The following is a 25522-nucleotide window of genomic DNA, read 5'->3' as shown; positions in this document are numbered from 1 at the left end:
ATTCCCTCTCTAATTCGGTCTTGTGTTGTTTTCTTTTTAAATTCAGAATGGAGAAAGCCTATCCTATACTGGCCTTTGATAATAGCACTTGCCTGTCCTTTTCTTCCCATTTTTCTTATCTATTTCTTACTTCATCTAATCTCCTATTGCTCCAATCTGGGGACTCTTGACAGGTCTATTACATCCATGGCCTTGTCTGCCCCCAACACTGTCTTTTTTTACATTTTGGCACAGCTACGCTCAAGGCACAAGCCCAAAGTGCCATAAATCTTTGAGTTCTTTCATTGAGAGGCATGTATAAATCTTGACCACTGGGAATGATGGGCATATACTGAGGCAGTGATGGCACTGTGTAATCGGCACAGCTGCTGTGATTTGGTGGAAAAACAAGCATTCAGCATTGTCACGCATATAAATGTTTACCGTACCGCCTTCTCTTAAGCCTATTTTATCCTCCGTTGCAATACAGTGTCGCCAATTTTCAAGCCAACAATGCGACACATCGCTTGAACATCAGTTGTATATTCATCTTTATAACATTCAAACGTACAATCAAGTCACTTACAAGGATACTTTGTAAAGCATGACTCACACACTGTCCCAGTAAGAGTTACACTGATTGCCCAATTAATCATGAATGGTTTAACTATAATCAATCAAGTTAATGTTGTTTGTACATACTGTAGATGCATTCCTCTGCTCTCTGGAAAGTGGTACTTCTAGTGAACAGGGACTAATTTATACTTAGTGGCATGACTGTGTAGATTTGACAAAAATGAAAATCTGTTATTGTTGTCCAGCAAAATGGTCATACAACAAACATGAATTAGGCTTAACAGCACCTAAATTATACAGTTAGCCAATTGGTTAAGTGAACTGAACGCTTAAAACTCATTTCCCCCCACATTGTGGGGGGAACATTAGCCAAAAATAGTGGATCTACAGTTCACAACAACGCAATGCAACGCAACGTGTTATGAGCTTGTAGATCTGTTATTTTTGGCAAAGAGATTTGGTGTAGATGGAAAAAAGCAGGAAAAAAAGTACAGAGCCAACACAGGTCCAGTGTATGACGGACAATTTCACAATAAATGTAAATCTCTGCGATATGATTATCGTGAGCGTTTTTTTAAAAACAATAATAAAGATTATCGTCCCATCCCTACACAAGATAACTTGTACAGCATGTTTTTGGTTTACACTAAGGTAACCTACATTATACCTTACACCCACTGTATGGGAGAACAGGGTAAGATGACTCAGTGGGTAAGTTGACCCACCCCATGTATCTAAAAAAATGTACACTGTATTGTCATGAGACCTTACATTTAGTAAGCAGCGTACCCATCATTTCTAGCTGGCTGTGAAGTTGGGATGCACATTGGGAAAGTGGAAAGCATTTTTTTTTTACACAAAGTCTTTTTCTTTTTGCCTGTCAAAGCACATTTTCTGTCAGGTATAATGACTGTCATGTCAAAGCAAATGTATCCAGGTCTAAACATTTTTTAAACATGTTGGTGATGTATTTGCATATGATTCATTTAGCTAAAAATGTGCCTGAAATATGATACTAAAATAGTCTAAAATAGTGGCTGTGGGGCAAAATGAGCCAATGGTTCAACTTACCCCTAATATTAATCACTATTTTTATTTGTATGTCTTTCACTGAATATCAAACTTTATTTGGTTGGTTTTATATTGTTTAAAGTTACCTTTAAGAAAATAATAAGACATTTAGAAATTTAGATATTCAGAAATGGGAAATATGTTGTTAAATTATGTTTGATAAATGAGTACAATATATTTTTTTTTTAAAGTTTAAACTTGAAACATTTGAATATCAGAGGGGTCAACTTACCCCTGGACCTGGATCAACTTGAGCCAGAAGCCATAGTTTTACTCATGGACAGAAGACATCCTGAAATAAGGGTAGATGTTTAGATTTTACTTCTGTCTCATTTTTCCTTGCCTCAAGGACAACTTAGTAAAACGTGGCTCATCTTACCCCACTCTCAGTCTCCCCTAATATAGCCTGTACTAATAGGCTAAATGAGTAATCAAATCAACCCATGTTAAAAGAAAATGCATTAAAAAATGTTAATATTATTCTCTAGATCATCAGTGAAAAAAGACAAACACAATCATAATAGGACATCCGTGGATCCAACAATAAGAATGCCACTTACCCTCACTCAATAGTGGTGGTGACGGGTTGGGATTCCCATTCCCTCATAAGGACAACGATGAATAACAAATCGGGGTCAGCTGTCTGTCTGTAGCACATCCACCTCAAACTCAATGTAGTATGGGTTAACGGGCAGCACACTTCGCTGCCTGCGCTTCAAAAGAGCAGCCCCCCCCCCCTCACACACACCCCCTCCCTCGACGTCTCTGTGTGGTTGGCGGTGCTCGGGGGTCAGAGCAACTGAACAGCAGCAGACTGAACAGCAGCAGTCTGATTGACGAGCACTGGACGGCGAGCCGTACATTAAAACTAGGGGAAAGCAAGAAGGGGGGGCTAATCCATCACGGTAGCACACTCGTCCTGCAAACCCATTACAAGACAGAGAGGGTAGAAGAGAGTGTACTGTATCTGTGAAAGAGTCAGAGATTGAGAGGTGCATGTTCAAAACAGTGTGTCCTGCTCTCTTTTCAATTTACACGTTACCCCTTGGCTCACTATATGCTCAGACGTCATAAATTAATCTTCCATTCCCATGCCGATGATACTCAGCTTTCATCTCCATGAAGTAAACCTCACCACGCCTGTCCTCCTTCCCAATTATTCTTTTTTTTTCCCTAATGCCAGCACCTGAAGAGCAGAGGCCCCAGTGGCTCAGCACAAAACAGAAGGAGCAATGAATTAGAAAGGCAGTGAGAGGGCTAGGGACGCAAGATGGGTGTTCTAAAGTGGCTCTTGGGCAAGAGAAACCAAAATGGAAACACAGGACTGTCTGATAAAAAAAACTCTTTAATTTGATTAACAATTAATCTTATTAACAAATAAGAAGGCTGAGACACTTCCATCTGACAAACCACTTTCAGACTGCCTCCATTGAGCATTCTGGAAAGCAAAACACTGTGATCCTCACAGCTGTTGTGACTAGCTCTGTAGCTCATAAACAAAAATAAAATAGAAAGCGCAAACTATTAGTCTATCAAACTCTACAAACATAGTACTTTTAACACACGGCCACTCACTGTGACACCTTTCACTTGACTTACTGTTGCTCTCTTAATAGTGTGCCCAATAAACAACGAGTCTCATCAGTGGCTGTAACCGTCATCACAGGTCATTGAAGTTACTCATTTTGATCCAGACCTGAGATAGCAGGAGAGCAACGCCAGACTACAGCCCAGAAAGCAAAGCGTTTTTAAAAGTCCTGAATAAAAGAGTATGAGCTTTGATTATGGAGCCAAAATGGAAAGACTACAGCATGCTGGCTGGGGTTGTTCTTTGGCTATGCACCATCTTTTTTAAATGAATAATTTATTACAAATGGACTGTCTTGTTAAATATTGAAAGATTGAAGTAAATCCCCATTACTTACAGGATGTTTTTCCTGTGTCCTTTAATCATGGCACTACAGTTGACGAGAGCTTAAAATGACTGTACGTCTCAATTGAAAAGAAATGATACAAAATAGTTTTTCAATTGATTCTGGTACCTCTAGGCATGCTTATGAACATATGAAAATGACGCCTTTCCAGAAGATATATCTTCCTAGATTTTTAGTATGTTAGTTAGCATTCCAAAACTACCAGGATCCATTGAAAAACATTTTGTATCAATTTGTTTGGGGTTAAACCATATATTGACCCGTCTACTTGTGGAATTCAGTCTGTAGTGTGAATCCAATACTCCCCTTCTCAGAATAAGTGGTCCCTCTCCCTTCCTCGTTTAAAAGGATTCACCACCTCAGTGTCATGAAGCCCCAGCCAACATGTTCTGTGGCACTTAGAACTCCTGGCTACCGTAGACTTTTCATCCTTTGGTTTTACCTACAGCAGAACCCACATGGACATTTCAAAAGATAAACTACATACTGTACGTAGTTCTATACTGTACATGATATCCTCTACCTGATATATATTTTCCTGTGTGAGGGTATAGTGAAGTCTCCTTTAATCATGGCATTACTATGGTTATTCCAGGCAGAATTCCCTGGTGGCCTATAAATGCTGAGGGTGATCTTTGATTATCTGACAACGTGAGGTTATGCTGGGGTTGTATACACATATCATTTCTTACCGACATAACTCATTATTTTTTAGCATTTTTATTAGCAAAAGTGGGACCAGTTAAAACGCATTTCCTATCGCATGAAGTACATCAAAGTAAATGCCAATGTTTCTCGACTATGTGCTTGGTATACTGAGAGAAAGATGAAAATGTGGTGGACCATACAATCAATGAATCACTCTGAGGATAGGAAGACTTTCAGGTAAGGAGAATAGTTCTATGCCCCTGGCTTGTCTTCTACAAACCCGGTACTACAAATTCTCTTGAGTCTCAAAAGTTGACAGTACAGTAACCCTCTTTTCAAGCTAGATGGATGATAAGAGCATAAGAAGACTATCCATAGAAATGCCCCGTTTATGAAGGTAAAACACATTTCAAATCTAAAATAATTATTGGTAGCAATCCTACCACCAACCCAGCGGGAGCGGACTGGTTCTCTCTCAACACCACCATATAATATTAGAGGCCTCCAAACCCTCTTTGTGGGGTACATTTGTGTAAACACTTCATGGTGCATAAAATAAATGTCTTATGGATATTTAACTGTATCCTTCAAATACAGTAGGGGGGGGTAATCTCAATACTGAGTCCTTAATATGAAAATCAATGAACTGTGAGATCAGTCCTTGGTAATGTGTAGAATATAATGTAGGATGAACCTTGTGCTCTATTAACATGTATCTGTACAAACCCTGGGGTAGCAGGAGAGCAACAACAGACCAAAAGCAAAACATTAAAAATAAAATAAAAAATAATTATTGAGCGAGTGTGGAAAGTCTGCAGCATACTGGCTGAGCTTCTTTCTGGCTATGCACCTAAGAATTAAGAGCTGATGACAAATGGACTGTCTTGTTAAATATTGATAGCTTTAACCACCCAAACCCTATATACTTTATTGACCGGCATATCCCAGGGGTCTGTACCCTCTATACCAAATCCCGAATATAGCCGATCTATAAGCTCACAACGAGACACATTGCAAGCTTGTAGATCTGCCATTTTCTCACCCCAGCCAGGTTTAAAGATGGGATTAAAATCCCCATGTTTTAACAGCTGCTGACAAAGTAGGCTACTGTCAGCACAAATACCGTGTCCTGGCGAAAGGAGTCGGACACGTTTATATTTACTAGTTAGTTTGCTACCTATTAAGGTTGAAGCTCAGGTGACCTGACCCAGCACTAATAATCTCTCCTAAAGCAACCATAGAAAAAAAACAGCATCCTTAGTGCAGTGCATTTGACAAGGGGTGTGTTGCGGAGGTCATTTACTGGTGACCTTATATGACTTAGCCAAATTTACACAGCAAAATGTATAATCGTAACCCTACCCCTAATCCTGAATGTTACTTTACAAGCCCATTTTGACACCCAAGAGTTAAATGAATACATTGCTGTACGCAGACATCTTTAAAACATCACCAAGTTTTGAAGATACAAGTTGCATTTCTTGAGTTTGTAGCTTGGCCAGAAGTAGAAATGTATTATATTTATTATTATATTATATTATATTATATATTAAATGAAGACAGGAGATATGCATGTATGAACTACAGTATAACTTTATTGCTTCAACTGAGTAATTCAACTGGATGTGAATTGGGAAAACATAACAAAAAAAACACCCATAAAAAATAGTTTATGGCTTTCCCCTTTCCTTGTATCATACTGTACTGTATGTATGTTTGTGTGTGTGCACTTCTAGTGTTCAAGGGACAACAGAGTATGGCTGATAGGGCAGCATCTTTTGTCGATCATTGACTGCATAAATCCATGTCGGTTTGACAAAACACAAATTGCCATTCTCCATCAGTGCCTGCAAATGAAAAAGGGATAAACATGATAGTGATGTGAACACACACACACACTTTGTCTGAACAAATGAACCGTTTAATTTGGACGTTAAGTAAAACCTCAAACCAATTAACCCCTTCGCTGTTAGCCTGGGGAGCGTATAGACTACCAAGTGCCTCCTTCGATACATCTGATTATTTTCTCCTGACAGTGAGGAGTTTCACCAAGAGTGTAATGGCACCGGTTGATACCATCTCCCCCACTAGCGGTCTTCATGGGTCCAAAATGATGGACCCACAGCTAGTTTGTTCCAAGATCCAGATGGTTCTGATATATTCTTTAAATGACAAACCCAAACCGTAACACCCGGGAAATTCGTTCAGATATCAGATTGGATCCGATATGTTTTATTACCATCCCGGTAGATGTCGGAGTGGATTCAGAGAGATTCCTGGGATGATTTCAGTTTTGTATCAATCCCTTTCCCAAAATCCCCAACACATTTTTTTGCAACTAACCAAAACAGGTGTATGTAAGTTCACATGGACTTTCAGTAATGCAGCGTAATGCATTCCAAGTAATGCAGCGACGCGATCCCACGCCAGCTTCCCACCCACGAAAACACTCAAAGCTTTGTGTACAGTGCATGTGTGCAGAAAAACATGAAGGCAGATTATTTGCACATTCCTTTTTCTTTTCAAACACAACTGAAACACACATTACACATACAAGCCTATGCATCAACTTACATCTTCAAAGGAGTCATGCCATCCTTCGCTGGTCAACACAAACTGCACCTTTTCATTCATGTACTCCTCCACCGTCCTGGAGGGGACACAATGACCAGAATGAGAGAGTAAAGAACAGTAGCCTTATGTGTTTGTCAATATAATATTTAACTACTAATCGATGTACACTGTACAGGGAGGTGACAATGACAACTTTCTGACAGCATTTCCTTGATAATATTTTTTGGCTTCAAAGTAAGCTGCAGTTGCTCTGCAAAGAAAACCTCAAACTTCCTCACCCGTTGAATGCGACGATGTACCGTAGAAGGAGGCGTCTCTCATTGTTTGGGAACTTGCCGTAAAGGAAAAAATGTTTTCCTGTCAGGAAGACTGAAATGAAAATAAAAAAATGTATACATAAATGGGGGTAGAGTGGTACAGTGAGAATAAGACTAGGTATACTGTACAACGAAGAAAGGCATTTAAGAAAGGGGGGAAGCGGGCTAGAGAAAATGGATAATTCTACACATTTGACCTTTAGGCTGCATGTCTAGCCACCAATTACATGGACACACACACACACACACACACACACACACACACACACACACACACACACACACACACACACACACACACACACACACACACACACACACACACACACACACACACACACACACACACACACACACACACACACACACACCCTGCATTAACCGCTGTAGCTACTATCATCAGCTGTCCTTAAACTATTGCCTCGTGTGTACATAATACAGAAAGGGTCCATAGCATCTGTATTCTATCAAATTTTGTCCATAGTTAGTTTTGTGTATCATTTAAATCTGTCTTTATTTTTAACTATATTTCTGAGAACTTGCTGTGAAATTATTTTTTAATATTGCTGTTATTCATTGAAATTCTGCCGTTATGTATGCACAGTATGCATTGGCGACGGGAGCTAAGTAAAGTTTGGTCAGTCGGTACTTCAGGTGATTATGCATGAGATATCATGTGCTCACACAGTGTCAACAGTAATGTATTACTCTCTAATGCACAACTACATTAGACATATCATTAGGCCTGTCACAATTATTACATAATCGTCTAATTGTAATTATTTCATATAGTCGCAATTATTTTTGCATTATCGTCATAATCAATTCCACGTTAAAAAAATCATATATTTTCCAAAAAAAAATCAAAAATTGTGGAAATAGCAGATCTACAAGCTCAAAACGTGTCGCGACGCGTTTTGAGCTTATAGATCGGCTATTTCTACTATTAATTTATTTTTAAGTATAAAGTAATTAAATGTGTTACTTGTCATATCTGCCCTGTGCAACTTTTGTTTACGAAAGCTAAAAGCCAAACAGAAATTAAAATTGTATTCATAATGTTCCATTAATTATCAACGACAAACACAATTAAATCGTTAATCGCAATTATTTGAGTGATAATTAATCGTCAACTTAAATGTGTAATCGTGACAGCCCTACATATCATGTAAACATATACAGTGTATATACAGTGTATATGTTATGTATACAATATAACAACTTAAATATAAGACCTGGTAACTCTGGGATGGGGTAGTCCACCTCTGCCTCTGCGTCTGTGTTCTCATCCGTCGATCCCCCGTATGGATCCTCTTCTTTCACTCTGTGTTTTCCAGTCTCTGCTTTCTTGTGTCTGCTCTCAGTCTCAACTCTGTCAGGTAGACAAAGACAAGGACACTTAAGTGCTTCTGTTCTAAACTGTCACACATTTCTAAAATATTTACCTGATGTTATTTCCTATATACAAAAAACATGGATTCTAAAATGTCACAATTTTTAAAGATGATAACTTGAAAGATATTCACATTTTCCACATCAGCAAGGTGACATTGTATTAAATGTGGACATCTCACTTTGACATTAAAGTTGGTTTTATCCAAAAGGTATCTTTGAGAAGAGCTACCTTGAGTAAAGGAGCCTAGAATTGACAGGGCTGTTTGAGTGATATTTGACACTTGCCAACCCCATTCCTATTTCTGTACTGCCACTCTCCACTGTATAATGTAATAGCGCTCAACTGCCTCAAAATATGATGTTCGTATTGCAAACAAAGACTGAAACAATGTATCTAGAGTTTAATGTCAATATGCACAGTCACTCAGCCACCAAAACCATACTTACAAACCACCAGGCTAAGGTGGGTGCTATGTGGATTTTCAGCATGCAGCTTTTTATTATAGCCATATTTGGGTCACCTTGTGTCCATCTCTAGGGCTGCGTGATATTGTTACGATAATATATTGTGACTAAAATATTTTTTGGTACTTTTACTTGCAACAATGTTGTAAAATGTTACTACTTTTTTCTCATATCTAGTCTCATATCACAATATCGATTTAATGCCTAGCCCGCTCTACTACAACTCCACTAACACCACCAGCATTGACATGAACCATAATCCTTACATCAGTTGCAATCTCTTTGTCTCTGTCAGTTTAGTTTAGTTTATCACCACCAACATTTTTCCACTAGTAATAAACTTTCAAGAGATTTATTTTTATTGTTGCACCCATTCAAAATAGGCTACTGGTGGAAAGACAACCACTAACAATACTAGAGGGGAAATTACAGTGACTGACACTTGGAGCTAACTGAGGGCTAAAGGGAATCTATTCACGGCCAGTTTGAGCACACAACCCAATGACCCCATCACCATCAATATTAGAGCTTACCTCTTCAGCTCGTCCTCTGTGTCCATGGCAGATTCATCATCGTCTCCTGGGAAATTGAGTGTTCATTTGTAATTAACAAGGAAGTTAAGCCATCTTACAATGTGTTGGGGGCAATATCAGGTCTCAACATTGCTTTGTACTTAAGAGCCTAATTATTGAAATTACAATCACTGCACTCTAACACAAAACTAATTAGTAAATTGATCAAACCGATGCATAATTCCAACTTTACCGATCTCTGTGGCCTCTATCACATAAATACATGTGCTTTAAACTAAAGCTTAATCCCTTCAAACAGATCTTTCTCCAATGGGTGTTAATATATTTAAAATAAAAGTATCAGTAACAACTGCATGGCTGCATCACCCTGGTAGCTCTGACTGTTACGCAAACATGTTTTGGTGAGCAATGCAAAGTTGGGCTGATACTTAAACCCAACATTTTACCACTATATTGAACTACTATAGAGCACCGAAGTCTGACGTAATTTACGCATCCTACCTGGGTCACGTTTTTTTCCTCCCATTCAGAATTCCCATACTCGTTTAATATTGCGTCAAATAAGAACTGTGTTACAAGAATAAACGAATGAGCCAGGCGGTTTGACTCGTATGGATATGAAGCATCAGCTGACGGCGAGAAAATGCTAATGATACTGCTGCCAAATTAGTTACATTTTCGTCCGAAACAGACTGTATCAAATATGAGTGACTGACTATCGTAAACGATAACAGAGCTAACTCCCTGACGATTTGTTTATTTTTGGACCACAATTCTTATAAGAGACGACTCGAAGATGACCCAATGTTATTCTCAGAGAAATTACTTCCGTGACCCAAGGGATGAACGAGTGACGTCAGGACTTCGGTACTCCATGCTTGCATGCTCAGTTTCATCATATGAGTATCCTTGCACAGAAGTGCACATTGTTTGCAGTAGCAGAAATGTATTAAATGTGGTCTTGGGGAAAGAGCCTGAAGTGGTGGCCTATCTTCTCAAGAGGGGGAGAGAACCATAAAGTAGGTACTCCATTTCAATCATACATATTAAGGGCTTAAAGGACAGAGGTTTATCGATAGCTCCTTGTAAGACCATTATGCTTCCATCCCATTTTATTCAAGGGAAGAGAAGCAAGACAATGAATGCTCTCTGTAAGTATATCAATCCTTATTGAGGCTGAATGGGATGGAATGGGTTCCAGCCATTTGTACGCAAGTGCTGTCATGTTGCCTTACTAATGCACCTTGCCACTTTACTCCTGGCCTCACATTAACATAGAAATGAGAATCATGCACAAGTCCCTTCACGGTGATTGTGCCTCGGCTAACCTTCATTCCTCCGTTCCTCTTAAACGGCATCAACGTGTTCCGTTTCCTGGTAGTGCCTGGTCTCCTCCAATCCCTTCACTCTCAAACATGTGCCTTTGCCCCACTAAATTCATTTATGTACTTAAGCTTTTTCGATACAGTATCACCTCACTTCCTCTTAACTCATTGAGTGCCCAAATTATTATTATCTATTTCTGGCCATTACAATTTTTATTTTTTTATTTTTTCAAAGTAAAAAAAAAGTGCTTAGGAAGCGAGATACAGCCTTTTTAAGTTATAAGTTAAACAAGGAGTGGATGGAGCTGCAAATCTTCAGATGATGATATCTTGGGTTTAGTTTTTTCATTTTTTTTCAAAAACATGTGAAACACGTTAATGGCACTCAACACCATAGCGCTAAAACACGTGAAACACGTTAATGGCACTCAATGAGTTAAGTTATTTGAGTCTACAGCGGCAAAATCACTACCCAAGCCTCACAGCCATGTACTAAGAATCGTTACCAATATGAAAACAGTCAACTTGTTTTATGTATGTACAGCAAACACACAATTCATGGGCAGAAGGTTTTGAAGGTTGTGAATAGTAAAGGTTTCACATTTTCTCAAAGTCTCTGTCAAATTTTGGAAAGAAATAGCAGGTTAAAAAAAGAAGGCAGAAAGAACACGGCAAACGCCTATATTCCACAAAGAGCGCATGGTATCACCTAACCATAGGGAGTTGCACTGTTGACAATACTGTATTGCTGTATTGTCCATCTACTGTACTTGCACTGCAACTGAACTCTTATCTTGGCAGTCAATCCTTCAAGTTGTGCTACTGTTGTCTTTCAAGGGTAAGTCTGTCCAGTTCTTTCTCCATTGTTTTATCCTCTCAGGACTCAGGTTATCATTCAAGTGAAAAATACAATCAGAGGCTCTCAAAGCCCATTGTCTCCATTTTCCCCAGCAAACCGACAGGGATTTCCAGTGCACCAGCCTTATAAGACAAGTCTAGAGAGTCAATCTATAAATGAACCAAAGTTCACAGACTCACCTACGTAAGTTTCAATTAACTAGACATGACCCCATTTACACCTGGGATTAACGTGTCCTGGATGATCATGCAACATTATTAACACATTGAGTGCCAGAGGTTTTTTAAAACAGGGTACAGCCAGGGGCAGTGTTTTTAACGTTTTTTTTAAATCGTTAAAATTGTCACAAAATATTTTCCGTGATCCCCTCATCACACATACACACACACAATTTAAAAAATCTGATCGCGGTAATCTGTTCCATAATTGCAGCCAGTTGAAAATAGCATGTTTGGATTTGGCACTCAATTTGTTAATTAAGTGTAAATGGAATGTCTCTCCAATATCTGCATACAACATCACTACGAGTCTAGAAGCAGCACTAGCAATCCCTAGAGGCAGTGCTGCTCCAACACAAAACCGGACCAAAGTAGTTTGAAACAGCAACTCTGCCCTCCGCACTAGCATAGACATTAGCAAAACGCACATTTTCCTCTACGTTCGGGACTCAACCACACGCAAAACGGCGGCCGTTTTTTGCTTCTTTTTTTTGACAGCTTGTGCCGAATTTAACAAAAGGCGCATTCCTGCTGCTGATTAGTAGAAGTTGCTATTGGGGGAGGAGCTCAATTCAAACCTGGTTCATCTATGTCTGTGGAGCCGCCATACTCGTCTTCCTCCTCCACCTTTGGAATCTTCTTTGGGGTGGCTTTCCTCTCCTGCTCTGTTGGAGCCCGCTATTGGACAGAGCATAGGAAAGAAAAACAATGTTTCGGTTTAACCCATTCAATCCAGGAACGCACCTGTGTAATTTTAGATTTGAGCTATAACCGTTATTTTATACTTTGGCTATTCAAAAATAGCAGATCTACAAGTTCATAGCGTGGCACCGACTGCCGTGCTACAAGCTTGTAGATCTGCTATTTTTGAAAAATCATGATTTATTTAGCAAATATTTGAATATATATATATATATATATATATATATATATATATATATATATATATATATATATATATATATATATATATATATATTTTTTTTTTTTTTTTTTTTTTTTTTAAAGCAAACATTTGTAACTCAAATCTTTGCTTCTGGGGGGGTCCCTGGAACAACATATTTTACAAATGTTTGCTTTAAAAATATATATATATTCAAACATTTACACTCATTTTCAAGATTTTTCAAAAATAGTAGATCTACAAGCGTAGCACTTGGTGCCGCGGTATGAGCTTGTATATCTGCTATTTTTGAAAAAAAAATCTAAAATGACACAGATGCTTTCCCCGGTCATTAAAGTAATACTAGGTAACGTTTTCAGTAAAACTAAAGTTAAATTGTATATCTTTTGTGAGTGGCAAATGTTTCACAACACCCACTCCATGAATTTCACCCCCGAATATTTATATATTTTCTATTGAACGCTGTCGAGCATGACTTTCCCTCGAAAATGACGTCACATGGCCGGAAAATGGAAGCGGAAATGCACCAGGTTCCTGTTTGGCCAGGAACTACCGCGCCGGTTTCCTGTTTGGCCAGGAACTACCGCGCTAATAACAAAAGGAAACTCACGCTGATTTTAAGAGATTGTATGATTTGAAGAACGAAAAAAAACAGAAAAAGAAAACACAGCTCACGGTAACTAATGCTCCACTGGCTAAGAGAAACGATCCACAGATCGTATAAAGCAATTAAAAGAACACTTCCGTCTTCCGGTGAAAACGAATGCAATTCTGGGTGACGCAGTAATAAAGAAACGGCCTGCAGTGACGGTAATGACCAGCAGAGGCTGCTAAAAGTCGTTTTTTGGAAATTTGCACAGAACAACTTTAAGGTTAGTTAATCCTCACTTTTCAGCTAAATAACAAATGAAGCTAAAATAGCACATTTACCCTGGTGTCTCTCTCTTCTTCACTCTGTTCATCCATCTCCATCTCACTCTCTGAGCTGGACTCTGCTCCATCCATCAAATACCTGGTGTTAAGGTAAAAGGGAGACAGATGAACAATCATCAACAAGAAAAACACTGTATCTTGCTATCTCGTCTTAAGATAATGTCAAAGGGTTAAGACAGTGGTGTGCACACAAGGTCTCAGTTATCAAGATGTTTATTTGACAACCCTATACCACAGAAATAGTTGGACTACACAGTTTTTCTGTAAAAAATCAATCTATCCCGCAGAAACACTGCATGAAAGCCAATTTCACATCTGTTGCCGTCTATTACAGCAACACTAGAGTGAGAACTAGCTGCCAGTCCATTGAAGTCAGGTAGGTAGCTGTTGGTTAAAAGGAATCCATAGTTATATTAAAGTTGATTTAACCTGGTTAAACTGGTTTCTGTAAAACGTATTACTATATCAGTGGTGCTCAAACTTTTTCATGTCAAGGACCACTCAAAATGATATTTGGCTGCGGACCCCCATCTCAAAATATTTTGTTCCAGAGTGACCATCATATCATGGTAACCGAAAGAGTGGGCAGACTGGGCACCAAAGCCGAGTGGGCACCTTATTATTGGTTAAATTAGATTTGGAAAATGGTCATAGGTAATGTAAAGCATACATCATTAGAAGTAGAACAGTCGCTAGTTAAAGCCTAATATTTCTACAATTAATTAAAATCATTTTCCTAATTATTTTTTACATTTTGGAACAAAATGCCAATTTCACATCGAGGTGCCCACTCTTCCTGTATCCATCACCACCAGTCACATTGTAGGGAGAAATTAACAGACCCATGCTTATCTATCTCACATGTTGCGGCCAAAAGGAAATTGGAAAATGAAAAAGGAGAGGTTGTTCTTTGGTAGAGTGCAGACACTGTTGCCCGTGGCAACAGAGGCTTATACCTACAAAGCAGACAGACAAGCATGATCTGCTCTAGTGTCAATCACCTGGGTGAATGACTTTAGTATGAAGTATCCAATTACTGGAAACACAGTAAAGATGCTGTGGTGGTGTGCACAGTCATTGTCAGTGAAACATCTCCAGGCTTGTCACTTGGTAGATGATAGATTTGTATTTTGTAGCAATAAAAAAAAAATCATATCTCATCTGCCCATAACGATTTTTCTTCACTATTTATTATTTGTGAGAGCAATGCAAGTCCAATTCCTCGTACGTGAACATACCCGGCGGCGGCAGTCAATAAAAGCTTCAGGAGAAACCATTCACAGATCTACATTGAGCGAGGTAAATTCAATTTGTGGCCCAATGACCCTTTCCTGCCATAGAAAAAAAAGCAACAGTAAGAACCACTGTATGTGAAAATGACTGAGCACATAAACTTGATAGTGTAATCATTGTTGAATGGCCTAGCTAGAGATGCCATTAAAGCACACAGTGGCTTCTTATGAGTCCAGTAACCTAGAACCAAGGTTAAGATCAGATCCTTTATCACTTTGGAAAAAAAAGTACAGTCTTTCTAGTGTATGACTCTACACTCTTGAGTTTATTCTAGACATTTCTACAAGGCCAAATACAGACTAGAGAAGAATGACTTTGAAAAGATTGTGGGGGGGGGGGGGGAGTTTATTGATGAAACGTCAGCAGCGTTGCGTAACCAACGGCTAACTTTACTTCCCCCATATCAAGCAAGCTTTTGAAGTACATCACTATCAATCATGTTTTTAGTTCAAACGGTTATCATCACAGTTGGCAGGCGCATCTGCTCCCTGTGAGATTGCCAAAATGCGAATGTGAAATGTTTTCACCATGCTCTCTGAATGCTACAACAGACTCTTCACATTTTAATGAGAAATGTGTTTACTCTACACGACTTGAGTGGAACGTGGAAGCCAGAGCCACTTTTCCCTTCTACTCATTTCAGTCCCCAGGTTCTCTCTGATTGGATAAAGACTATTGAGAGAGCATTACTGAGGTGCTTAGCTGATGACGAAATACCATAAAAATAGATAACATACGAAGAAGCATTGTGCCTGACACAAAGGCATTATTTGCACTGGTCCACCATGAGTGAGGTTGTGCATTTACATACAAATGTGTGTGAAGGAGCGACAGAGAGTGAGCGTGTTTGTTCCATGTGTGTGTGTGTGTGTGTGTGTGTGTGTGTGTGTGTGTGTGGGGGGGGGGGGGGGGGGGGGTACTTGTCATCATCAAAGTAAGTGGCTGGTTTAATTACACATGGCAGATGCAGCTTTTAAATAAGGGATAAATCATCAAAGCTGCGCTCTTGCACAATAGCGAGGCTAGGCGATGAGTTCGTCTAGCTGGGGGATTGAGAGAGGGGAGGAGAGACAGATAAGGGGGTCTCTGTACAATCAGATAATGACTTAAGGAAATGGGAGAGAGAAGACAATACACTGCTTATTGCTACTGGTCTTTCATGACATTTATTGATATATGGACTTTAGATATGATCTTTCTCTTACGAGCCCAGGTGACTGAATCCCCACCCATATGCTTGCTTTCATTGAACACTTGGCCGACATTAGTTCATTGAGTTATTATTGAATGTTGGCGCGGGCAGATTTAGCCGTTTTATCTTTTTTTGTTCTGTTTTTCTGGCTTTTGCCTTTATTAATAGACCAGATTGTAAAGAGACAGGAAAAAGGGAGTTAAGTGCATCATGCAGCTGGGCCCGGGAATCGAACCCGGGACTTGCTGTCACTCGGCTCCTGGTGTCCCCAGAGTTAGCCGTTCAAACACCATTTACAACATTTATATAACATATTTATTGTTTATGGTAATGCAAAATTATAACATAAGCACTTTTCTTTCCACTTTATAAGAAATCCAATTCCAATCATTTCAAATCTGTTAATCTGCCTTTAATGCTTCAAGCCCACAGCTAAACTAAGTGACAAGGAATGTAAACTAATCTTACGTGTACAGTATGTGGATGATGACATACATGTGCCACAAACCATACTGTAGGTGAATAATCAATACTGTAGTCTGACAATCTAAATGGATACAACTATTTTTCAATGTATTTGTTCCTTTTATTTAGGTCACTTGTCCTTTGTCAAGGACAAGTAACTACATGCATACAGTGTCTGTAGTTACATTTCTAAGTTGACTTGATATCGTACTGTATACAGGAAAAAATGAAAAGGGGGAATTTTTGTCACTGTACATTTTGTACATACGTGAAATTTGGCCTCTGCATTTAACTAGGTTAGGTTTGGTAACCTTGGGTAAGCCAAAAATGAGTAACACCAAAGGCATGGGGAAATCTCACTCCACTCACTCCTCAAGACAGCATAAAGTGAAAACCACAATGCCAATAGTTTTTTAAAAAGGAGGGGGAAAACAAATACCCTTCAAATTAACTCGAGCCTTGCTCGGGCCAAGATGTGTACTATCCTTCATTATTTAGGAGATACAGATTCATAAATGGCTTGGCAGGGCCTTGGCAAAGCTCACACTTTAATTAGACATACTGAACTCCTGGAGGTCATCTGGGACTGAATGTGGAGATCATAGTGGCACGCATCAACCACTTAGGGAAGGGCACAGTCATCTCAATGTGAGTCAAGGACAAGGATCAAGATCACATTGCTGTCACTGCTGAGATTTCTTCAGCTTGCGTTTACATGTGTCAAGTTAACAAAGCATATTTTCTGACAGTTTATACGAATTGGAATAATAATATCAATTATAACTGTTATCATTAATAATTGATGATAATTAATACAAATATATCAATAGTAAAAAGAAATGAAGTGGAGTCAAAAGTACAATATTTGTCTTTCAAATGTAGAGTGAAAGTCATAGTTATCCAAAAATATAAATACTCTCAAGTACAGATGTACTTTAATATAATGAGTACTCGAGTAAATGTGCTTATTGTCCACCACTGCCTATAAGGAGTGAGGACTATATATGGATATTACTGTACTTCAAAAACCCTATGTAGTGTAAGTAGAGCAAGTGACTTCTTCAGTAATACAGGAGTCAGCACTTTTCAGGCTCTATTGTAAACCTGATGTACAACGTTATCTGTACACTGAATGATTCCTGCAATGCCATTTTCATGCTACTGGCAAACCTGTGTTTAAGTGCAGCGTGTGCAATATCAATAACCCCTTTTGTTTTGGTTCAGTTTTTTTTAAGATTTTTTTTTGGGGCTATGAGTACGTTATAAAGTTGTTGATGATAACAAGGCGCTTTCTTTTTTTTATTTGTGGGAAAGTGATGTTTTTCCACACACAGCTTTACCGTTTAAAGGAGATCCTCTGTTTCCTTTTATGGCAGTCCATCACCCATTCCTTCCGTACAATGATGCCCCCTGCTGACTTCACTTGGCTGTACTTGGGGGTGTTGGCAAAGGCACAGCTAGACACAGATAGACCGAAACAAGACACAATCAAAATTACATTACCGTAGACTAGAGACGTCAGAGCTCAGATGTAGACATATAGGACGCCAGAGAGACGACATTTTGTAGCAGCAGGCATTTGTCGACTCAGGAAGTTGTGTGTCATATTATGCATTTTACAAGCGCAGTTACAAACATTGTAGCAACTAGGGGTGTAAGTGTATTTTCACTGTCACTCACATAAGGTGTGTGGCGTCAGGGGTCCAATCAGGACGGTACTTTGCTCCCATGGCCAGTGCCTTGTCCCTCATCTCCCCTCTGAAGGGGTTCTGGAAACCGCTGAGGACAAACACCACGCCCTGCATGATCTGGTTGAGAGGCACCTGCTCAGGGCTCTGTGGTTTGGCTTTGTGTGGTCTGGGTTTAGGCTCTGGCTTGGACTGGCTCTCTCGTTTCTTGTCAGTGGTCTTCTGAGCTGTTGAGGCTGAAGCACAAAGGGTATTGTATTAAATAAAAAGACTGAATAATAATGTGATTCTTCAATGTATATCCCTCAACGTTATACATGACATGCAGTATAATAGACAGTGGTTGGAGCGAGTCTAGTGTGTGTGTTGTGTGGGTCACCTTTAGCAGAGCTTGGGCTGGGGGTGCTGGCTGGACTCGGTTTAGGCTTGGGTTTAGGAGTGGCAGCCTTCAACTCGGGTGACCCTGAGGGACTGGTCTTCTTTGAGATGGATGGTGCAGGTGCAGACAGGCGATCTTTACTGAACTCAAATTTTCTCTTTACCGGAGGCTATGAATTAACGGAGGATATAAAATAGGAATGTCATTTGTCCTTAGATTCATCAAGTCACAGAAAAGTGACAGAGGCGATTACGATAACACACAGCACAGAACATGCACATGATTAGCCTTCTCCGATTACTTTTTATTTTCCTAACAATCGGCAGGGGAAGTCTAAATATTGCGCCACTGTCGCATTTCATATGACTGCCTGACAGTGTGGGAGGTGTGATGGCAACTGTTAGTCGACGTTCACAAGTTAGTATTTACCAAGATGACCACATGATTTTGTTCTTCCAGTCCTAGGGAAGTAGACTGGCTATCAATTTGATGGATGATCAAGTCAAAGAGTCAGTCACAGACTGCAGAGCATTGAATAATACCACCCCAAATCTTCTGCCATCTCCAATCTGATACCCAGAGCTCTGGCAGCATAATGGGGAAGCTTTGGCAATTTTGTGCTTTGAGGGGTGGCTGAAACTGTCTAAAACACAATGGCAAATCACGAGGAGTAAATTATAAAAGGTGAGAGAGAGATTGTCACAATTTATAAGGTCAGGGTAGGACGGAGACATTTTCAAAGCTTTAGTAGACTGTATGTATACAAAAAGGCACAAATGTCATACAAGGCGTCTTAACTCAGTTGGCTACCACTGGGGTCAAACATTGACACAGGCATTAGGCTTCTTGATTTTTGGTTTGCCACGCCTCAGAATGTCTCAATACAAACTAACCAAACAAACAGAAACCTCAAGAGTGTAGACTGTCCACTCCCACATTAGAAAGATCCCGACCTATTGGTATAAAAACCCTTTCAGAAGTGCTGCTGAAGACTGTAATTCTGTACCTGTGATGAGGTGGTGCTAGAGGGGGAGGACAGTCCTGAGGGCAGGGAGGCACCACTAGACTGCAGGGTGGCAGCTGCGTAGCTCAGCTTCTCATTCTGAGGAGAAACTAAAAAGGAGAGAGAGAGAGAGGACACGTGGCACAACACTCCATTGTTTAAAATAAAGATAAAACTAACCGTGTTCTTCTGAGGACCTCTACACACCTGATAGACACCTGATTGCCCGTTGACGGGCAATCGATTATCGTCTCTGCCAAAATCTAGAAATGGGTTCTAAAAATTCTCTTCTCCCCAAAATAGTGCCCAGTTCTCCCCCCCAAAACATGAAAAGCTCTCTAATGTGCCCAGTTCTCTGGGTTACCGACAAGACAGCTTGCGGAGGCCTTCACAAAAACACTACTCAATAAAGAGTGTTTAAAATAAAACATTCAACTGTCTACTTCATAAGAACCTGCAAAAAAAAAAGATTTCACGGAAGGGTTTTTAATTCTCAATCACTACTCATGTAATAGCCTCAATGAAAAAAAAGGTGGTGTTTTTACCTTTGGATGTAGGGCTGGTTTTTGTTATGTTCTCCCGGTTGAAGAAAAGGTGGCCAGGCTGCAGACTGGGGCCTGCCGACGGAGATTCATCCTTCACCTTGAACTGGCCCAGCTTTGTCAACTTCTGCCATGGGTGAAGAATTAGCCAGTTTGGTGTCAAGAATATGAGTCAGTGACTTAGTCTCATGTAGCCAGATGACCAGATATCTCTGCCTATTGATACGTCTGGTGACATCTAAAACTGGGTGGAAACTTCAGAAATTCTAATAACATCATAAGATACAAATAAATAAGACTTTAGGGTGCCCGTTCATTTCATGATGCTGACGGTATCAGAATGTTTTTAGGTGGGGGTCACCATTACTGAATCCTTGAGTGAATATTTGAGATGTGAAAGACCCCTACTCAGGTTGGGATAGATAGACTGAAACAAAATGTCTTTTAGTCACTTTTCTCAATCGCACACTCGCTCATATCAGCTGGTGCATGTTGTGCTCGTCAGAGACGGAGTGAGAGTGTGCTCTCAAGTGTGAACAAGGACGTTTGATTGTGTGTATGGAAAGATATATCTGATGTTGTGTGAATAGCGAACAAAAGCGGTTGCTTCCGTGTCTCTAAAACACTCAAAAAAGAAATATTTTTTTTAAATAAAATACAAAAACCTACTTGCCAGTTCAGGCAACCAGAAAGCAAACTCCACTTGCCCAGCAACCCTTAGTGTAACCCCTGGGTTTGTTAGTGCTGGTGGATTTCACTGTTTAAATTCATTGAATACTATAGGCTTAGATTTCCCCAGCATTATCAGTAGACAGAGATCTCTGATCGTCTGACTACACAAGACTATTAAGTGAATTAAAAGACCAAGCACCAGTATCTTTCTCATTATATAATGTATAAAAGCCCGCATTTCAGTAATTCTGAGACTTTCTATGTTGAATGCACTTATTGTAAGTCGCTTTGGATAAAAGCGTCTGCTAAATGACTGTAATATAATGTAAGCCAAGTTCACATCCTTGTAAATCCTATCTGCGGTGCCATTCTACATTAATGGATGTATTGAAGATGGTCCACTGCCATTATTTTTTATTAGATGTACACATGGAATATAATAGGAAAACAGACACTCCACAAACCAAAACGTTTTTTCGCAAATGGTAACTTTTCCTTGACAATAGCAGAGGTCTGCATTTAATTCAACAATGACTTTCATATGAAGCGAGAGTGTTGGAGGGGATACATAAGTAAATAAGGCTTAATACTTAAGAGTCAAATGGAAAAGAGTGAGCCCTCCTTACCGGGGATGCTGCTGCTGGTGGATCATTTTTATCTGGTGGTGAATGAAACTTCACAAAGGCAACTCCATATGCTATGTTCTGATGAGTGAATGAAAAGAATAGCAGATAACAACAACAAAAACAATAATTTCAAATTGTTTCTGCAGGATAAACTTTGAAATTAAGTAATACATGCTTTAAAATACACAAATTTGATATAATATAATATATAATATAATTATATATGTCAGATAAATTATTTTTATAGTCACCAAGTCTATAGTATAACTATCATGGTGCGCTGGTCTAATGCACTTGTCTTCTCAAAACTTGAATCTGAACACGTCACCATTTTGGATGCTATTCAATGGTGTGTGAATGAATGCCAACAGATGCTGAATGTTTACATGTTCGTGTATTGTACAGTCATGGTCTAACAAAGTCCTTTTGCAGTGCACAGTATGTTAGGCCCTGCTATCACATGTACTGTACTATCCACTGTGACATTACAAGCGATCAATGGGCCTCATTCACGACGTATTGTGAGCTTGTAGATCGGCTATTTTCAATATTTTTGATGATTGCCTCAGTCTAATCCTTTTGTTTTATTGTATTTAACCATTAGTTATCTTCTTTTTGACTAGCAGTGGCAGCCGCGATTAGACTGGACTCAGTTCCTTTTGTAGATTGGTGATCCAGTCTGGGTATAGGGCGGATACGGAAACAGTATGTACTTGTACAGTATGAGGGCCTGCAAATTATCCAATGTAGTCTCTAGACCAGATCAGACAGTTTTTTTGGAACAGAAACCAGGCTTTTCACAGATACTCTGTAAAGCCTGATAACGCAAGGTAATATGTGATAATTTTTCAAGCTGGAGCCATTTTTTCTAACCTACTGACAGGAGGTAGAATATGCACATCCCCACAGTTCATGGAAAACGTTGCTGGACCAAAATGATTCAAGTAAAAAGAAGGGAATGTCCGTACTTGATAAACTACAGCTCTCCCAAGCTTGATTTCATTAACAAACACGAACGACTATTGTCCATGCAAGGGCTTCATGTGGTGTGGACCTGATGAAGCAAAATGTTTAACAGACATCTTTTTTCTTTTCTTTTTTTGTTTTGACAAATGTTGGGCACATAAACCTTTTGTTTAAGGTTGGCACTATTGAAATGGAATTATTTGTTTGCGTTAAAAAGGTAGGGTAAGTGATTTACTTTGTTTAAAATAAGTGCTAAATAGCTCTATATTCTGATAGTACTCATTGCTATAGAGTGGTTGTTCAGTAAAAGGAGTCTCCCATGTCTCTCCAGCTCTTTATTAAACAGAAAATGCATTTTCAGTGCTCTGTCCTGATTGGCTTAAAATGTATCACCTACCTGAAAATGTTCTGTTTACTAAAGACCTGGAGAGACCCCTGTGACCGAAAAAATGCTCTGTAGCAATGATTACTATCAGAATATAAGAATAAGGCATTTTAAATGACGTCTCAGATGTTTTCTGTCACGTACGAGTGTCTCAAAGCAGACGTGGGTTTCTGTGTACCCAACGATCAAATTCAGGTAAGAAGAATGATGAATCAGACTACGCTTGTGACAACACTTGTATGAACGATTTAGTAGTATCAAATCTGATCATACAAATGTTTCGCGAATGAGGCCCATTGTCTCTATGATTCAAATTTATTTCAATTTATGCAAACATACATAGACAACCCTCAGGGTGAAACCTCACTCACCTTATTGTAAGGCTGACTGCACACAATCTTAACACGGTCCCACTTTTCCTGGGCTGTGGTCTTCTGTAGCTGGTTGGACCCAAAAAAACGCACCCGGTTTATGTTGGTGCTGTTGCGACTCTCCGTAGGAGACATGAAGGATGACGTAACCAGAAGAACCTGGAAAATGGAAATGACCTTGAACTATAAAAATGACAGATCTTCTGACAAAGGATGCAGTCTTTATTAAAGGAGTACTTCTCCCCCAAAATTACTTTTTTTCTGTCAAATACTTTGAATGACCTACTATTTTTGTTCCATTCCTTTACGGTGAATGAAGGCAGTATAATACAAGTATTGTGCGTCCACTCGTAACATAATTGCTTCCTGAATATTTAACTTTTTATTTCACTATCAGTGCAAACCGTGTCATGCACGAGTGGGTTCAATAGGGGCTCAGTTCACAGCCGTGCGTCATTCGCGGATGAAATGATTTAACCCGCAAATAGGCTAATTTTAAACGATAAATATTCAGCAAAAAGCTGTTTTTGAAGTAACGATCGATGATACTTGATTATACTCACCTGTATTGGCGTTTATAAACAGTTTTTTGCTGTTGTTAACCATGTTCCCCTATATTGTTGTTCAATTCATAAAGTATTCTCTATTTTCTTCTCTAATGTTTTGATTCTTCATTCACCATAAAGGAAGTAAGGAACGCAACAAAAACAAAATGTCTCTATGTATTCAAGGCTTCACACAGGGTGAGGGTCATTTTGTTGGTGAAGTACTCCTTTAAATATGAGAATGATCACTGAGGTATATTTGGCTTTCATACTAATTAATACCTCATAGTCCTGGTCTCTGACAGCTGATGAGTTTCCCACGAGCACCTCGATGAAAGCTGACCCTTCATTTCCGATGTCTATGCTGTGCACTTGCTCCTCCTTCTCAAGCTGAGAATATGAAAACAACACAGATTTAAAGCATGTTCCAAGTTGTGGGCTATTCATTAAATGGCTCTTTACTTAATGGCTGAAAACTTCAGTTGAACTTCTGTGGCATTAGAGCTCTCACGGCTTACCGACATGTTTTAACCCATTAAAACCGGGAAAGAATTCTGTGCCATTTTAGATTTTAGCTAAAAAGCATTATTTTATACTTTGGCTATTCAAAAATAGCAGATATACAAGCTCATAGCGCGTCACTTCGTGCCACGCTACGAGCTTGTAGATCTGCTATTTATTTATTTTTTGTAAAAAAATCTTTGAATATTTATAGTATCAGCCTCAGGTCTCAATGTTTTAAAGAATTAACATACAACATATCAACTACAGGCTCTTTTTTGTTGTTGCACCAAAACATTTTCTAAACAAAAGCACAATCCTAGGCATAGAGGAATACCTGTAGAATGACTGAGGTTTGTTTTTCTCCAGGTCTTGCTGCCTTCCACTTCCTGTAGGTGTCAGAGCTCAGCAAGTTTTCAGCCTTGTGAGTCTGCAAAACAATACGATTGATAAAGAATGTAGCAAATGTGCATTAAATAGCTGTAAATAGTGAGAGAAAAAACGAAACAAAAAAACAGTAGTTGTTGAAAAACTAACTAGTTATGATTGAAAACACTCATTTTGGGTATGTGCTTAAATACACAATTGTAGTGAAAGTAAAATAATAACAACTTACAGTGTCCTCGCTGCTGCAGGACACGACGTGCTTGAGTTGGATTTCTGGCATTATGTTGTTGTTGACACTAATAAAGTAAAAGGTAAAATAAATGACCCTAACTAAAATAGGGGCTTGCTTTTTTTGTGCTGTATCGCGATTGGCTTTATTATCTTTTAAATTTGAGTTAACTCTAGTTACTACAGGTTAATGTGGTAGTTACTAGTTAAGGTTTGCAGCAATAAAGGCGAGCTAACGTTTCGCTAGCAAACAATGAGAGTAATGTGGCTAACTAGCTAGCTTGGTTAAAAGAACACGTCTAAAGACTCATTTCATATGATCGTTTAGAAGAATTACGCGTGTGGATCATATCTCGTTGTTATCCTGGTAGCTTTGCATTTCAAGAAATACCAGAAAATATAAAAAAACATACTTTAAATTAAAAAGAAAGCCAATGATAATACCAACTCAATTTCGCACCAAAACTGACGTTGACTGATGACGTAGTTTCCGTCTGTAGGTATTTTCAGCCAATTACATTCTGCCGTTTTCTTCTTCGATAAGCCTG

General features: G+C 39.2%; 1 protein-coding gene across 1 annotated transcript; it reads right to left on the bottom strand.

Annotated features, from left to right (window-relative positions):
- Positions 1 to 5783: 5783 nt before the first annotated feature.
- Positions 5784 to 25461, bottom strand: xrcc1 (X-ray repair complementing defective repair in Chinese hamster cells 1). The gene is made up of 17 exons (XM_084052598.1): positions 24976 to 25461; positions 24697 to 24789; positions 24141 to 24248; positions 23314 to 23472; positions 21592 to 21669; positions 20297 to 20420; positions 19755 to 19861; positions 18749 to 18917; positions 18362 to 18605; positions 18022 to 18138; positions 13729 to 13810; positions 12473 to 12572; positions 9493 to 9538; positions 8335 to 8471; positions 7061 to 7151; positions 6783 to 6858; positions 5784 to 6055 (listed from the first exon to the last, which is right to left on the bottom strand). The coding sequence occupies exons 1-17, from the start codon at positions 25024 to 25026 to the stop codon at positions 5948 to 5950; spliced, it is 1890 nt and encodes a 629-aa protein (XP_083908724.1). The 5' UTR covers positions 25027 to 25461; the 3' UTR covers positions 5784 to 5947.
- Between the last annotated feature and the right edge of the window lie 61 nt (positions 25462 to 25522).

This window comes from Gymnoscopelus microlampas (genome assembly GCF_963454915.1).
Source record: "Gymnoscopelus microlampas genome assembly, chromosome: 3".
NCBI lineage: Eukaryota > Metazoa > Chordata > Actinopteri > Myctophiformes > Myctophidae > Gymnoscopelus > Gymnoscopelus microlampas.
The sequence above is the reverse complement of the archived record's forward strand: the minus strand, read 5'-3'. Positions and strand labels throughout refer to the sequence as shown.

Excerpts from the sequence above, each read along its gene's own strand:
- xrcc1 (XM_084052598.1), bottom strand. The coding sequence starts at position 25,026 with ATGCCAGAAATCCAACTCAAGCACGTCGTGTCCTGCAGCAGCGAGGAC. Across the intron at positions 24,790-24,975 it reads CCTGCAGCAGCGAGGACACT|ACTCACAAGGCTGAAAACTT; the intron begins GTAAGTTGTTAT and ends ATTGTTTTGCAG. Across the intron at positions 18,918-19,754 it reads CTAGCACCACCTCATCACAG|CCTCCGGTAAAGAGAAAATT; the intron begins GTACAGAATTAC and ends GTTAATTCATAG.